The 16,781-nt window shown below is 39.1% G+C and overlaps 1 protein-coding gene across 1 annotated transcript in view; it reads right to left on the reverse strand.

The window, feature by feature from the left end:
- The window catches only part of LOC127657802 (myosin-10-like), a 56,712-nt gene that overhangs the window by 13,174 nt on the left and 26,757 nt on the right, over nt 1–16,781 (reverse strand). The window contains exons 13-34 of the mRNA XM_052146716.1: nt 16,386–16,538; nt 16,125–16,298; nt 15,825–15,998; nt 14,803–14,917; nt 14,241–14,312; nt 13,412–13,617; nt 13,205–13,326; nt 12,393–12,462; nt 12,014–12,174; nt 11,823–11,931; nt 10,204–10,335; nt 8,266–8,472; nt 8,031–8,168; nt 7,796–7,919; nt 6,663–6,834; nt 6,347–6,559; nt 5,548–5,692; nt 5,218–5,424; nt 3,609–3,713; nt 3,152–3,304; nt 1,635–1,883; nt 1,325–1,537 (exon numbers count right to left, since the gene is read on the reverse strand). Of these exons, the coding sequence (XP_052002676.1) occupies nt 1,325–1,537; nt 1,635–1,883; nt 3,152–3,304; nt 3,609–3,713; nt 5,218–5,424; nt 5,548–5,692; nt 6,347–6,559; nt 6,663–6,834; nt 7,796–7,919; nt 8,031–8,168; nt 8,266–8,472; nt 10,204–10,335; nt 11,823–11,931; nt 12,014–12,174; nt 12,393–12,462; nt 13,205–13,326; nt 13,412–13,617; nt 14,241–14,312; nt 14,803–14,917; nt 15,825–15,998; nt 16,125–16,298; nt 16,386–16,538 (3,414 nt within the window). The remainder of the gene's footprint in view (nt 1–1,324; nt 1,538–1,634; nt 1,884–3,151; nt 3,305–3,608; nt 3,714–5,217; nt 5,425–5,547; nt 5,693–6,346; nt 6,560–6,662; nt 6,835–7,795; nt 7,920–8,030; nt 8,169–8,265; nt 8,473–10,203; nt 10,336–11,822; nt 11,932–12,013; nt 12,175–12,392; nt 12,463–13,204; nt 13,327–13,411; nt 13,618–14,240; nt 14,313–14,802; nt 14,918–15,824; nt 15,999–16,124; nt 16,299–16,385; nt 16,539–16,781) is intronic.

A 16,781-nucleotide genomic window follows, 5' to 3' on the forward strand; every position in this document is an offset into this window, starting at 1 on the left:
CTTATTTATGCGATTTTCAAATCAGCCAATCATGTGGCAGCAGTGTAATGCCTAAAATCATGCAGATATGGGTCAGGAGTTTCAGTTAATGTGGGGATCTCAAAAACGTGATCTCAGACTATGGCATGATTGTTGGTCCCAGATGGGCTGGTTTGAGTATTTCTGTAACTGCTGATTTCCTGGGATTTTCACATACAACAGTCTCTAGAGTTTACAGAGAATGGTGTGAAAAACAATAAAGCAACCAATGCGCGGCAGTTCTGCGGACAAAAACGCCTTGTTGATGACAGAGGTCAACAGAGAATGGCCAGACTTGTTCGAGCTGACAGAAAGGCTACGGTAACTCAGCTTCTCAGAATGCACAACATGTCGAACCTTGAGGTGGATGAGCTACAACAGGAGAAGACCACGTTGGGTTCCACTTCTGTCAGGCAAGAACAGAAAACTGAGGCTGCAGTGGGTCTACCATCTGTGTACCTCAGCAGAAATCCAGATTTGTAAGACCAGGCAATATTTTTCCCATCGTCTAATGTCCAGTTTTGGTGATCCTGTGCCCACTGCAGCCTCAGTTTCCTGTTCTAGGCTGACAGTAGTGGTACCTGGAGGGGTCTTCTGCTGCTGTAGCCCATCCGCCTACTGTTCGATGTGTTGTATGTTCAGAAATGCTTTTCTGTAGAACTGTTGTAACGTGTGGTTATTTAGGTTACTGTCGCCTTCCTGTCAGCTTCGAACAATCTGGCCATTCACCACTGACCTCTCTCATTAACAAGCCGCTTTCGCCAACAGAACTGCCACTCTCTGGATGTTTTTTGCACCATTCTCTGTAAACTCTAGAGGCTGTTGTGTGTGAAATTACCCAACGAGATCAGCATTTACAGAAATACTCAAACCAGCCCGTCTGGCACCATCAATCATGGCAAGGTCTAAATCACTGAGATCAAATTTTTCATCATTCTGATGGTTGCTCCTGTATCAACATTGACTAAAGTACCTGACCCATTTTGCATAATTCAATACATTACTGCCACACGATTGGCTGATTAGATAAATAAGTACAGTAGATGTACAGGTATACCTAATAATGTGGCTCAGTATATATTTGGGGGCCTTTATCAGCAAATAATGATGTATGTAATAAATTGTGATTAATTCGATTAATTATTTGGTATGTCATATAATTATTACTATAAAAAAAATCGATTAATCAATTGACAGCCCTAATTATTACATATTAATAAACTCAATATACATGTTATTACATATTAATAAACATAATCAGCATGTTATTACATATATAAGAGCATTGGTAAAAAACAAGCTGTACATTTTTGCCCACGTCATCTTGGGCATTGACAAGCTGTTCCATCTCGAGGCGGAGTTGCTTATTGGTTCTCTCCAGCTCATCTCTCTGCTCTGTGGCTTCCTGCAGTGCTATAGAGAGAGACAAGAAGCGTGTTTCTTTCTCTCGACTCTCTGCTTCTGCACGGTCCCGTTCCTCCAACAGCCGAGCACTCACTGCCTTTTCCTCTGCTAAACTCTGATGGTCAAATATCAAAGACAAAGAGTGATGAACTTAAATAATTGGACTCTTCACTCTTCCATCCATCCATCAGTTCCTCCTGTCTGTTCCTCACCTGATCAAATTTCTTCTGTCTCTTCTCCAGAGTAGTGCAGTTCTGTCTCTCTCTCTGCAGAGCGATGGTCATGTCCTCTATCTCTTCTCTCAGTCGCTCTTTCTGTCTGTCTAGGCGTTCTTTCTCTTCCTCTTTGGCTCTCTCTCTCTGTATAGCATTCTCCAGCTCTCTCTGCATCTTCCTCCTGGCCTCTTCCCCGGCCTCCACAGCGGTGTTCACTTCCTCTGTCTGCCTTTTTAAATCAGCCAGCTGCGCAGACACAACAAAAAGTTATCTTTCCCTTAGTGAATAGTTTTTACACTTACCGTAATTTCCGGACTATTGAGCGCACCTGAATATAAGCCGCACCCACTGATTTTTAAATAAAATATTATTTTGAACATAAATAAGCCGCACCTGTCTATTAGCTGCAGGTGCCTACCGGTACATTGAAACAAATGAACTTTACTCAGGCTTTAACGAAACACGGCTTGTAACAAAAATAAATAGGCTTTAACGAAACACGGTGTGGCAGCGGGGGCGTGGTCAAGGGCCCGTCCGGGAGAGAAAAGCGGTAAGGGCGCTTACACCTGAGCTAAATTATGTCTAACACCGGTGTCTGATTTCAGTAAGCATGGGGAGAGCGGCATAAAATGCAGCAGCCACAGAGCTGAGAGAGTGACACATGTCAGTAGTGTTGGCGCATAGAAGAATTGAGAAACTTTATAAAATTGATTGTAAACATTGCTGTGGCCATTAAAAGCCTTACCTGGAACGTCAAGTGCCCTGCTGAAAACTGTCACACTGGTGCCCGTGTGACAGTTTTCCCAAGGAGGACACGTGAAGCAGGGCACTTGAAATTAGACACCGGTGTTAGATATAATTTAGCGCAGGTGTAAGCAACCTTACAGCTTTTCTCTCCCGGACGGGCGCTTGACCAATCCCCCGCTGCCACACACGGCTTGTAATAAAACATTTGCAGTAAACAGTAGCCTACCAATAAAGTCATTGGTCACTATCTTCCTCGTCCTGTGCACTGAAACCACAAATAGCCTCAGATTTAGTTGTCTTTTTGCACTGAGTCAATTCCTCACGCTGCTGTTTCCAGCGTCTTATCATCGACTCATTAAGACCAAGCTCCCATGCAGCAGCCAGATCAATCGCCTTCAACTTGAAAGCAGCATCATATGCGTTTCTCCATGTCTTTGCCATGGTGAGGGTGACAAAATTACTACCGTAATCAGAATGATGGGAAGTTTGAGCGCTTCGATTTAATCTAAACAGTAAACAAAAAAGTTGTTTTGACCTTAACCCGTTCGGCAATTTCATTGGTCTAATGAAAGCTTCACGCTGCCAAAAAACTGAGCACGTCACAGAATGTTTTTTTTTTGGTTTTTTATAAAATTTGAAAGCGGGAAAAATCCATATATTAGCCGCGTCATGGTATAAGCCGCGAGGTTCAAAGCGTGGGAAAAAAGTTGCGGCTTATAGTCCGCAAATTACGGTACTTTAAATTTACATTCTTCATTTGAAAATACCTGTTGTGTATGGTTCTGAATTTGCCGTGTGAGTTCTCTGGTCTTTTCTTCCTCCTCATCTAATCGCTCCATCAGTCCAGCTTTCTCCTCTTCTAGAGAGCGAACACGTGAGCCCAACGCCAACTTCTGCCGCGTCTCTTCCTGCAGGAGCTCCTGTAACACACGCACACACACACACACACACACACACATAAATTAAGTATGCTAAGATATTAAGCCATCACATTCAGAGCCTCTCACTGATCTGCTGTTAAACGGAACAGCAATTAGTGTTGGTGGAGAATCTCGGGAGGATTTCATTTTCTGTACATCCATCCAAGCATGATGCACTATGTCATAATAGTTTCTTCAATAGCTCTTCAGGTTAGCCCTGTGAGCCTATTAATATAAAGCAGAAGCTATTAGATAAATACACACACACATACAGACACACACACACACACACACACACAGTTACCTGTACATCATGTAGTTGACTCTCCAGACTGCTGACCTCCTTCTTCAAGCGAAGAGATTTTGAGTCAGATGAGGAGAGAGAACTGGATAACGACTCAAGCTCTGACTGAGAGAGAGAAAGAGAAAGAGAGAGAAGTTAGAGAAAGATTTGCCTCATTCAGAATTTAATTCAAATGTAATTTAATTTGAGATAGTAAACGGAACCCACCTGGATACAGAATTTAAAGTCAGGTATATATATATATATATATATATATATATATATATATGCATATATATATAAGGAGGTATATTCATATAACTGCATTGTTTTTATAATAATAAAATAATACATTTCATTTTTCAGTATGAATTAATCAGAAACATGTTACTATACACATGACATACAGAATGAGTTGTTTCCAAAAACATAAAATGATATGCCATCAAAATATTTTTTTATTTATTTTGTATATACAGTTATTCACTTTATACTACAGTTAGTTCTGGTCCTGATATCTGACTGGACAAGGGATATTCCAATAATGCTGATTTTAATTCATTGTTCATTTTGATTTCGTTCACTGATTAGTTTCTGGAGATTGTATATTTCTGCCAGTAAATGACAAATGAGCATCTTTTATGTTATGATGAGTCAATCATTGACTCAACTGTTTCTTTAAAAAAAAAGAGTCTTTCACCACCGAAACAATGGAAGTTAATCAGAACAATTTTCTCACTAAAAAGGTTTTTTCAAAAACACTGATTTGTTTAGGAACTACTCAACTCAACCTTTATTTAAAGAGCACATTTATATCAAGAGTTGACCCAAAGTGCTTTACAATACACATCTCAGTCACAAATTAATATGCATAATATACCCTTATATAAATAATAATAAATACATGAGCCTATAATCTATATCCATAATTAAAATGTATTCAAAAGCAAATGAGTAAAAATGTGTTTTTAAAGCAGATTTAAAAAGGCAGAGCATCTGAGCTGTCCTGATATGAAGCGGAAGCTTGTTCCAGAGTTTGGGCCTACAATAGCAAATGCGTGATCGCCCTTCAATTTGTAGCGACAACGAGGAACTTTCAGCAGAAGTTGGTCAGCTGACCTAAGTGTTCTAGTAGGAGAATATGGGACAAGAAGGTCACTTCTAGATATTGAGGTGCGAGACCAGATAGAGCTTTATATACATATATCAGAATTTTTAAATCTATCCTCCATTTTATGGGGAGCCAGTGTAGGGATGCTAATACTGGAGTAATGTGGTCAAACTTTCTAGACCCTGTAAGGAGCCTAGCGGCCAGAGAATAAGAGTGCAGGGAGCGGAGTTGTGCACAATGCCTTTTGGCTTCTTTAGAGCTTATTTAGATGGCAGAGAAGAAATGCATGAACTACTGTCACTGGCCAATTTTTGATTGTTTCTTGTATAAAAGCAGTGTCACTCTTGCAATCATGCTGTTATTACATATATACGGCACAACAGCACTCTTTCTTGTGTGATTAAAATTTTATTTTATAAAGAACACTTTCCCAGAATCTAATTTACCCCAAAGTCTTCTAAATAAAGCCATACATCAAGTAAGCCCATTTCCTCTCTCTTTTCCCATCCCCGTTTCTACCTGTAGTTTACTGAGTCGTTCCTCTCTCTCTTCTCTTTCTCTCTCGGCCTGTGAGAGGCGTGCGTTGAGTTCCTGTAATTGTCCCTCTGCTCTCTTCCTGCCCCTCTCGCTCTCCATCTTCCCTCCCTGCAGAGTCTTCAGCTCAGCGCTCAGGTTCAAGCGCTCCTCCTCCAGCATAGCCTTCGCCTTCTCTAGAGACTGGCGGGACTGTGGACACACACACATACACACAGATTAAACATCAGTGCAGAAAATGCTACCCATGTAACCTGCAGTATAACAATAACTTGCATATGCACATGTATTCAACACAAACACAAACAGACTCACTCTCTTGGTGTTGTCCAGCTGCTCTTGTAGGGAGTCAATAGCAGTGGTGTGTTTGATGCGCAATTCTGAGAGCTGGGCTTCATGACGACGTGTCTCCTCCTCTAAACACCTCTGAAGCTCTCCTAATTCAGCCTCACGGCGAGACCTACACACACACACACACACACACACACACACACACACACACACACACATTTAAACTGGTTAAACAAAGCTGTCGAGTGATTCAATATCGACTATGCCATTATATGCAAATAAAAGCATGTTTTGTATATATTAATGAACAATGGAGCTGCTTACATTAATTTAGACTTAATATCCGTACTACCCATACTAGTTCTCTTAAAAATTGTCATTGTATCTGAACTATTCCTAACTGAATCAAAATCAAATTAAAATCAGAATCAGAATGAATCTGGAATCAGAATCAACTTATGCTGTATTGAGTCCTTATGGATCATAATTGAATAAGAACATTAGAGCAGATGCCCAGCCCCACTTTCCTCTCATTTTCCAGATATAAAGTTGCATAGTTTCTGTAGAAATATTTAGCTGTTGGTCCTAATAAATAAATAAATAGATACATTTATAGATAAAACACTAATTTTCTTAAACAGTAATCTCCTTTGCCCTATCATAAGTTTTAATCACATTAAGTCACATTTTTTAAGATTTACCAGAACTAAAAGTATTGCCATTTACCAGAATCAAATGCCTATTTAGGCCATGAGTGAAGTAAGATGCTTATCTAAACATTATACACACACACACACACACACACACATGCACACGTACACACCTGAGTTCTTGCTGAGCAGCTGTGGTGTCCAGTGTATCTTCTAGTTCAGTCCTCAGGGCTTCTAACTCTTCTCCCAGGTCTCTCTTCTGCTTCTCAGCTCTTTCCCTCATCCCTCGTTCATTCTCCACCTCCTCCTTGAGCTCAGACACCTGAGACATGGCCTCTCTCAGAGCCCTCTGAGCTTCTGTACGCCGGGCACCCTCTTCCTCCAGGCTGAGAGAGAAACAATGGAAGAGCAATTTTGAATGTATTGTCTCAAAGTAAAGTGACTGGCCCATATTGACTCCAGCATAGACTTGTGTTGGTTTATTTGTACCGTGTCTGTAGTGTGGTGATCTCTTTCTCTCTCTGGCTCAGGCTTCCTCTCAGCTCTGTGACAAGTAAGCTGAGGTCAGACAGCTGCTCTTGTGCATCCACTGCTTCTCCCTCCATCCGTCTCTTCCACTTCTCCTGCTCCAGACGACCCTGCTCTTCCCTCTTCAGACGCTCTAATGGAAGATAAAGCAATGTATGACATTATTACCTGTTTGAGCTTTTCTCATAAATGTGTCAGAGAGAAACAGAATCATTCCAAACCTGTATTGGGATAGGGACTGGATCTGTTAAGCTCCAAACTGCACCATATACAGTAAGTATTATTAACCCTTCGATTGTCTTAGGGTCATTTTTGACCCGGGATAGTTAAAGAATATGTTATAAATACCGCATAGTTGGAACTGGAACCAAACATTGTGACTTTGTCAAGACCATCAGAAAAAAATAATAATTAAAGTATATATTATTATATACTTTAGGACTACAATAAAACAGATTTTCATCAAGGGCAGTCTTTAGTGCAATTAGTACACTAATTAAGGATTTATGCATTTTGAATGTTTTTTAATACAGGTCAAAAATGACCTGAAGGATGAGGGTGCAGTTTTTTAAGACAATAGGAGGGTTAAGGAAGTCCATATGACACATACACAATCTAATGCCATTTCATATCTTTATGAGAGGAACTGACCAAAATTAAAAGTTGTAATTCACTGATTCTTCACTGAATCTTCCCCTACACTGATGATCTGAAATGCACTATTTGGACTTGCTGCTGTATTCACTCAATGCCATTGAAGACAAACACCATACTGTCGCAATATTTTATTTGAGATCTACAGAGAAGGAAAAGATTTTTAGCTAAGAATGACTTCAGTTTTGGTCTGGTCCTCACTCAAAGCTATTGTATGGCTTTGGAAGATGGAATATGATGCACAAGTCACAAAAGGACTACATTTACAATATTTTTATGGTGCTTTTTTGTAATTTCAGAGCTTGGTAGATCCAGTACTAATTAACTTTCATGATATGAAAAAGAGTGGCCATATTCTTAAAAATATAAATAAATCACCTTTTGTGCTTCCACACATTTTTGGGTGAACTATTCCTCAAATTCCTAGGATAACATCATACCTTCTAAATCAGCAATAACAGCTTCCTGTTTGTTTTTCAGCTTGTTGAGACTCTTCACTTTCTCCTCTTCCTCTGTGAGTTGATCTGTCACTTCATTCAGTCTCTCATCCAGTTGCTTCTTCTCCTGTGAAAGTGACAGAGAAAGAGATTCATGAACTGCTGTAGTATTGTAATCTGGTTATCTGAATTTACTCTAATGGTTTATGGTAATCAACCCTCTTTTCTCTCTAAATACCTTGCTTAATCTGTCTCTCTGCTCTCCCAGAGTCAAGTTCTCAGCCTCCAGACTCTTCACTTTACTTTCCAGAGTGACTTTCTCCAGCTGGAGGCGCTGGCGTGTCCCCTCCTCCTCCTCGAGCTGCTCTTCCAGATCCTGAGAGAAGGAAACACAGAGATGTTGACAGAAGGCATTCATCCTGGACATGAGACACTCCACAATGACTGACTGTGTGTGACACCATCCTCCTCACCTGCATATGTTGCTGCATCTTCTTCTTCTCATTAGTCAGCTGGACAGCCCTCTCTTCTTCCTCCTCCAATCGGCTCTCAAGCTCTCCCAACACATCTTCAAGCTCCTGTTTACGATTGGCCAGCCGCACTCTCATTTCCTCTGCTTCTGCGAATAACTCCGCTTCCGCCTGCAGTTGGTCGGTCAGCACCGCCTTCTCCTCCATCAGCTGACATGTATGAAGAAGAATACGCAAGTCAAACAGTTTCTTGCCTTGATTTTCCTTAAGGCTGTCATTTATGTACATAACAATCTTATTCATTAATCAAATTAATTGCTAATAGTTACATATTCATTGCCTTCCTTTTGTAAGAGACAATGAAGATAATTTAAAACCATTATATTGTTGTGGCAGTTGAGTAAATATCACTGAAAATACATTAAAGAAAAATAGGCTTTAGAAGTAAATATATTGTTTATTTCTATATCATTGAACAGAAGCATATCATTGGCCTACATTTCAGAGCAATCCATTATGCAAATGAGTTTGTCAATCTATCTAAGGCTGTTCACACAGATTCTGTTCTTGGATTACTTTTTAATTGTTGGTGTATACGTGTATACACCCGCAGAGCGATGTCTTTGGTCGTTGCATTGCATCATGCAATTTTTTTAATGTCTTGTGCAATGAGTTCTCGCTTTTAAGATGCAGTGTCAATTTAAAAGTAGTTAAACTTTTAAAAACATCTCGATACCACTGGATTCAGTTCTGTCATTTATTTTCCCATTAAAAATCAAAGATGGTGCTACAGTAAATAAGGTCTATTATATGGCTTTATCGATATAGGGGGAAAAGATATACATTATATATGAAATCATATAGGGGATGGCAGATATGGCAGATACGGGTCAGGAGCTTCAGTTAATTGTCATATCAACCACCAGAATGGGGAAAAATGTTATCTCAGTGATTTAGAACGTGGCATGATTGTTGATTCCAGATGGGTTGATTTGAGTATTTCTGTAAATGCTGATCTCCTGGGATTTTAACACACAACAGTCTCTAGAGTTTACAGAGAATGTTGCAAAAAAAAAAGAACATCCAATGAGCGGCAGTTCTGTGGGCAAAAATGGATTGTTAATGACAAAGGTCAGAGGAAAATGGCCAGACTGGTCCAAGCTGACAGGAAGGTGACAGTAACCAAAATAACCACACATTACAAATGGTAGACCCACTGCAACCTCAGTTTTCTGTTCTTGGCTGACAAAAGTGAAACCAAACATGGTTTTCTCCTGTTGTAGCCAATCCGCTTCAAGGTTCGACATGTTGTGCATTCTGAGATGTTATTCTGCTCACTACAATTGTACAGAGGGGTTATCTAAATTACCGTAGCCATTCTGTGAGCTTGAACCAGTCTGTCTATTATCCTCTCTCATCAACAATACGTTTCTGTCCGCAGAACTGCCACTCAATGGATGCTTTTTGTTTTTCATACCATTCTCTGTAAACTCTAGAGACTGTTGTGTGTGAAAATCCCAGGAGATCAGCAGTTACAGAAATACTCAAACCAGCCCGTCTGGCACCAACAATCATGCCACGGTCAAAATCACTGTGATCACATTTTTTCCCCATTCTGATGTATGATGTGAACATTTACTGAAACTCCTGACCCATATCTGCATGATTTTATACATTTCAATGCTGTCACACAATTGGCTGATTAGATAATGAATATGTAGGTGTACAGATGTACCTAATAAAGTGGCCAGTGAGTGTATACTGAATATTAATGGAGTAACATAATTTTTTAAGAATTTTTCATAATTAAATTACTTTCTAAATTACAGCATTAGTTTCAACATGCAGATACTAAAATACCATCATGTGCAACAAAAGTTGAAGGAAACAAGGAAATAAAAAGTAAGTACACACATTTTGGAGAGAGATCAATAATTGTACCTGTTGGGATTTTTTGTCCAGTTCAGTCAAGTCAAGCTCCATTTTGCTCAGCTGGTCTTTGGCTTTCTGTAGCTGAGCTTCACGAGCTTGAATCTCCTCATCCTGACGGGTCACCTGTAGCAATGGCTTCACCTGGAGGAGTGGTAAAAGTTCAAAAGGCAAATGAACACAATAAACGTGACTATATTCCATTTCACATACTTCTACTTTGCACTAAATGTAGGTACCTGCCAGGTGTTGGGTAATATAATATTATTACATAAGTATGCATGTATTCTGTGTGTGTATATATATATATACATATACAGTATATACTTGCGGCCAAATGTTTGGAATAATGTACAGATTTTGATCTTATGGAAATACATTTTTATTCACCAAAGAGGCATTCAACTGATCTCAATGAATAGTCAGGACATTAACAACGTGAAAAATTACTATTACAATTTAAAAAAAATTGGGAACTACTTCAAAGAGTTCTGATCAAAAAATCCTCCACGTGCAGCAATGACAGCTTTGCAGATCCTTTACATTCTAGCTGTCAGTTTGTCCAGATACTCAGGTGATATTTCACCCCACACTTCTCGTAGCACTTGCCATAGATGTGTCTGTCTTGTTGGGCACTTCTCACACACCCTACAGTCTAGCTGATCCCACAAAAGCTCAATGGGGTTAAGATCCATAACACTCTTTTCCAATTATCTGTTGTCCAATGTCTGTGTTTCTTTGCCCACTCGATCCTTTTCTTTTAGGTTTTCTGTTTCAAAAGTGGCTTTTTCTTTGCAATTATTCCTATAAGACCTGCACCCCTGAGACTTTTATTTTTGTTGTACATGAAACAACAGTTGAGTGGGTAGAATTCAATGAAGCTATCAGCTGAGGACTCTGATGTACTTCTCCTCTTGTTTAGTTGTTCATCTGGTCTTCCATATCTCTTTCTGTCCTTGTTAGAGCCAGATGTCCTGTAGTGTACACTTTGTATGAAATTCAGTTAAGTCTTTTGGCAATTTCAAGCATTGACAAAATGGCAAAAAAAATGTTTTTGCCATTTTTGACCTAATATTGACCTTAAGACATGCCAGTCTATTGCATACTGTGGCAACTCAAAAACAAACACAAAGACAATGTTAAGCTTCATTTAATGAACCAAATAACTTTCAGCTGTGTTTGAAATAATGACATGTGATGTTCTAGTACCAAATTAGTAATTTAGCATGATTACTCAAGGATAAGTTGTTGGAGTGAAGGCTGATGGAAATGGGGCCTGACTAGATTTGAGCAAAAATGACTTTTATTCAAATATCGATGGTGCTGTTTTTTTTTACATCAGTATGTCCTGATTATACTTTGTGATCAGTTGAATGCCACTTTTGTAGATTAAATTACCAATTTCCTTCCAAAACAGCAAAATCTGTACATTATTCCAAACGTTTGGCCACCACAAATTGATAGTTCCGGTCCTGAATGCTGATTGGTAAATAGCCATGCTTTATGCATGATAAACACAGCTACGACCTCTACGCCAAGCGAAAATATATATAATACAACTTTATTTGCCAGTAGATAACAAATTAAAAAGTGTTGTCATGTCTCATGAGTGTGTTTATCTTGTGTGTTACCTTGGTGAAGAGTCTCCACCACTGCCAGTTTCTGAGCTTCAGGTACGCTGCACAGTTCCTCTGCATCACACGTAGAGCACTGAGCTGCTGCTGTTTCTTATGGAAGGCCCTGAAAGAACACAAACCAGTTAATACACACAAACATATACATAGCCACTAGCCTACCACACTATACACATGCAGATGTGTACCTCCTGGCGAGGTATCCACGTGCGGCACTCTGGAATCGGATGATGGTGTCAGTAATCTTCAGGTCTCGTTCTTCTTCCAAGTGAGCCAGAACTCCAGCCCGAAAGAACACTTTACTCTGTCCCACCCGGAAAAGATTCTTGTCCAGCTCTAAAGCACTGATCTGAGAACAGCAATGAAACATATACTCACAATCACATTTACCATACAGTAACAACACATATTCTACAAACACCATTACAGGCTCAGATACATGGCACTGATTTTATTATTCTAGAAGACTGATCTCAAAGAAGAGCAGAAACCATTCCACAGATCAGATATCTGAAAATAGATCATCAAACACTGACCTGGTTAATGAGTTTGAGTGACATCACTTACCATGAGCTCACATGCCTGTTTCCCATCCATAAAGGTTCGAGGAATAGCATTTGGAGTCAATATCTCATACCTGAGATGGATCGAAAAAGGGAACATTGAGATTTATAAATTTAGCAAAAACTTTAATCCAAAACAACTTACAAATGAGAATAATGTAAGCAGAGGCAATTAATCCAAGGGAGAACACAACACAAATTTCTACAAATACATGAGCAGTACAACACTAGATTAAAAGTGTAAGTGGGTCAAAGACATGACACTCAATATGTTACAATTTAGCTAAAAATTTCAAAACTGCACAAAAAAAGCAAATAATTTACAATTTAAATACACTTTTTCTATGATAAAAACATTTTCAGTTTCCAAATTACAAGTAATTTTTATATTTCCTTTGGGGCTTAAAGTAAAAGATCGCCAGGTGATGTAAAAGTTATGTACTATCACATTTATTCAAGGTACAATGGAAATATTTTAGTACTATTTATTTGATAGTTATACCACTTTTTATTTTTATTTTGAATCATCTCAGACATCATTATATGTCGTTGAATGAAGTACAGAAAAAAGTGTTTATCGTTTTTCCAAAAAGGCTTATTAGTTAGTCAAGTGCTCCAGGAAGAAGTGTATCTTCAGCTTTTTTTTTCAAAAAGTGAAAGTATTCACACTTATTGCATGTAATTTATAGCTACATGTAAAGTGTAAATGTACTACTGTAAGCACTACTGAAAACAATGTATTGTGCCAAACACAATTTTCACACATATATTGTCACACACGCACGCACGCACATGCACACACACACACACACAGACCTCTGTCTGAACTCCTGGAATTGGATGCGGTTCGGGAAGCCCTGTCTGCAGATCCTGATCCCCTCTAGAACTCCATTACACCTCAGTTGATCCAGAACTAAATGAGGACTCAACTTCCCAGCCTGAGACAGACAAACAGAAATGAAAAGAACAGCAAAAACCCCTCAATGTTTCATTTAAAATATTTATAATTTACTTCTTCCTTACTCGTTTCTCATGGTTGGGGATGATGCAGCGCAGGAAGTTGGGGTTGGTGTTGCGGAGGGTGGCCATTAGTTTAGTGAGGGACTCTTTGTAGAGTTGCCCCACCGTGCGGAACATGCCCTTCTTTGTCTTCAATCCAGCTGCCCCAAAACTCACTGTGCCACTACCCTCACCAGACGACACCTGATCCAGACCCACAATCCTCTCCACTGACACACACACACGATTATTCACAATAATGATGTTATTACACAGTCATAACATCTGTATTACGTGTATATTACATCTAATCTAAGTGCTGTTAAAACCATAAAAATGAGAGAATCTACAGGATTCTTTTCTGTTTGGGTAGAAGTCAATATCAATTCCCAGCTGTTGAATCCAAATGCTATGACTCAGTCTTAGAGTAAATTGGTATTTTTCCTTAAATACTATCCAAACAGAAACAAATTTAACATACAGTATGTGCTGATAACATTAGTACAAATCAAAGCACACTAAGAAAGACACTTTCAAAAGTATAAACCACAAACAAGCAATCACTTCATCCACAATAAAAAAAGCTAATATGAGCTCTATACAGATCTACACAAGGCAAACTACATAAACTACTGCACAAAACTATAACCCACACATCACACCAAATACAATGAAAGAGAGAAATAACTGTAAGAAAGGAATGCGGGGCAGTTGTGAGTTTTCTAATGGACACACTTTTGTTACTCTTTAACAGTTGGGGTGAGTTGGAGAGAATGACAGAGAGATGGATAGAGAGGTTAAAAGGAAAGGAGTGTATGTAACTCGTGCGTGATGTTAGGGAAGAAAAACCTACTGCTGTCAGTGCCATTGGTTTGCAGCGTGGCATAGGAATCAAAGAAGTACACACGAGGAAGCGTTTGAATATCTGAGAGGAGAGGATGAAGAGAAGATGAGAGGAGAGATCCCAGGTAGGGAACCAAAAGAGGTCGCGAGAGAGAGAGAGAGAGAGAGAGAGAGAGAGAGAGAGAGAGAGACAGACAGACAGACAGACAGACAGACAGACAGACAGACAGATAGATAGATAGATAGATAGATAGATAGATAGATAGATAGATAGATAGAGAGATAAAGAAATAGAGAGATCATAAAGCAAATGATTAGTCCATAGTAGTGCTGAACATTAGTAATACAATTACAAACAACTATTAAAATTAAATGATGATTTAGTACAAAAAATGTGAATATTATAGCTTGATTGATGTGCTTGATTAAAGCTATTTAAAACCAAAACATTTAATAAAAAAAACAATTCTCCCCACTTCTTAATCTTTAGATAAATAATTACATAGCGTGAATTAAACACCTCCCAGAACAAAAACCTGAATAACCACACACACAATATCACTGCTTCTTACCCTCTCTCCAGAGCTCAGAGATGAAGGGATCAGATGACTGATGCAGAAGAGATGCAATATTATCATTTAATGGATCCATATTCTTCACCAGCCACTCATCTGCCTTATAATCAACCTGATGAGAAAGTTTAAAAATTTATGTTTAGTGCACTGAAAAAGGTGGTACCCTGCAATTGATACCTCAAAGATCTATGTTTATTTAATGTAACCCATTAAAATTATTTTCATTGATATAATGTTATTTTAGTTATGACAAATCTCGGAAAGATGTAATGACAGTTATGATCTTGGCAGACTAGATCTGCAAAACTGCTGCAACTGCACAGCAATTATGGAGACTTGCTACTGCTAGAACATAGACATTCTGTGTTGGCATGTGAACATGCTGTTGCTGCTACTGCTGCACTATTAGAGAAAACACAAGACATGCAGCATTGAGCATGTATAAGCATACAGTATATACAATCCCCATATTGCAGATCTAGACAGGTGGTGCTTGGGAGGTGGATGGTTTTAGAGAAAACTTGCAGCGTGCCTCATTGTAACCGGCTTCTTTGCAAACTGAGCAAATTTAAATGTTAGACAAAGCCAGAGTATGCAAATTATAGACGTGCAAAAAAGATCTATGGAGGAAGACATAATTCTTAAGTTAAAAAAAAATATTATTTGGAGTTATTTCTTACCAAAATCTATCGTGTGCCTTCAGAAGACATAGAATATAGTGCATAAGTTGCATGGACTAGTTTTATAGTACATTTGAGTTCTTATTTTGACTTTTTTAAGCTTTAAAGTGAGTGAATATCAACATGTATGAAAATCAAAGACCCTGAATTCTCACAATTCTTCCTTTTTAGCTTTGTATAAGAAACAACATGATGAAGGGTAAATAATGGGAACATTTTCAATCTCTGATGAACTGTTCCTTAAAAAAAGAATACGGATGATGATATTTTGTTGTCCTTAACAGAGAATGAGGAGCAATGTAGATAAAAAAAGGTAAAACAGATGAGTGTCTCTCTGACCTTGCCAGCATAGTGCATGATGGAGAAGTCAGCCTCTGCTTTAAGCTGGCGTGGCCGCATAAACTTCGGGTGTGACCCCTGCTCAGCTGACAGCTTGTCCACAAATGAGCGATCTGTTGCCCTCGGAAACCAACACTCCTCGTCCAATAATGCCAACACGCCAGGAGGATGGGCCTGTGGAACCAACCAATCAAAAACACAATGTAAATACTACAGAACCCATCCACATATTGAACCAAACTGCAATCTGAACCTACATGATTAGAATGAAGGTCTACAGCTACACACACACTCACTAACCGGTCTCTCAATGAGGTCGATACAGGGCTGAAGATCCAGACCGAAGTCGATAAAGTTCCACTCGATGCCCTCACGCTGGTACTCCTCTTGCTCCAGAACAAACATGGTGTGATTGAACAATTGCTGCAGCTTCTCATTAGTGTAATTAATACACAACTGCTCAAATGAGTTCAGCTACAACAGAAAGAGAGAGAAAGAGTTATTTATATTTATAATCTGAATAATGAACAGTCATTAAGACTAGAAAGTCGCCTCGCCCACCTGGAAGATCTCAAATCCTGCGATGTCCAGGATCCCAATAAATGAGGCCCCCTGTCGCTGTCTGCGGTCCAGGGCTCTGTTGATCCGGTGCACCAACCAGCGGAATAAACGCTCATAAGTGGCCTTTGCCAAAGCCTCCACTGCAAAATCCGCCTGTGCACGCCGACCAAAAAAAACACACTTCAATGATAAGCGTTTCATTTTCACGTCATAATCACAGCATCAGAGATGTTCTCATCAGAGAAGACACCAAACTTGGTGCAAATAATAGTAGATTCTAATTGCTCCCTGGTGCAAATAGTGTCAGTTACTATTTGCACCTATATTTAAATATTAACATACAGTATGGGCATCATTGCAGTGTGTTTATTGTGTTTATTTCCAGTCCCACAGACA

The sequence above is a fragment of the Xyrauchen texanus genome, chromosome 17 (genome assembly GCF_025860055.1).
Source record: "Xyrauchen texanus isolate HMW12.3.18 chromosome 17, RBS_HiC_50CHRs, whole genome shotgun sequence".
In the NCBI taxonomy this organism is placed as follows: domain Eukaryota; kingdom Metazoa; phylum Chordata; class Actinopteri; order Cypriniformes; family Catostomidae; genus Xyrauchen; species Xyrauchen texanus.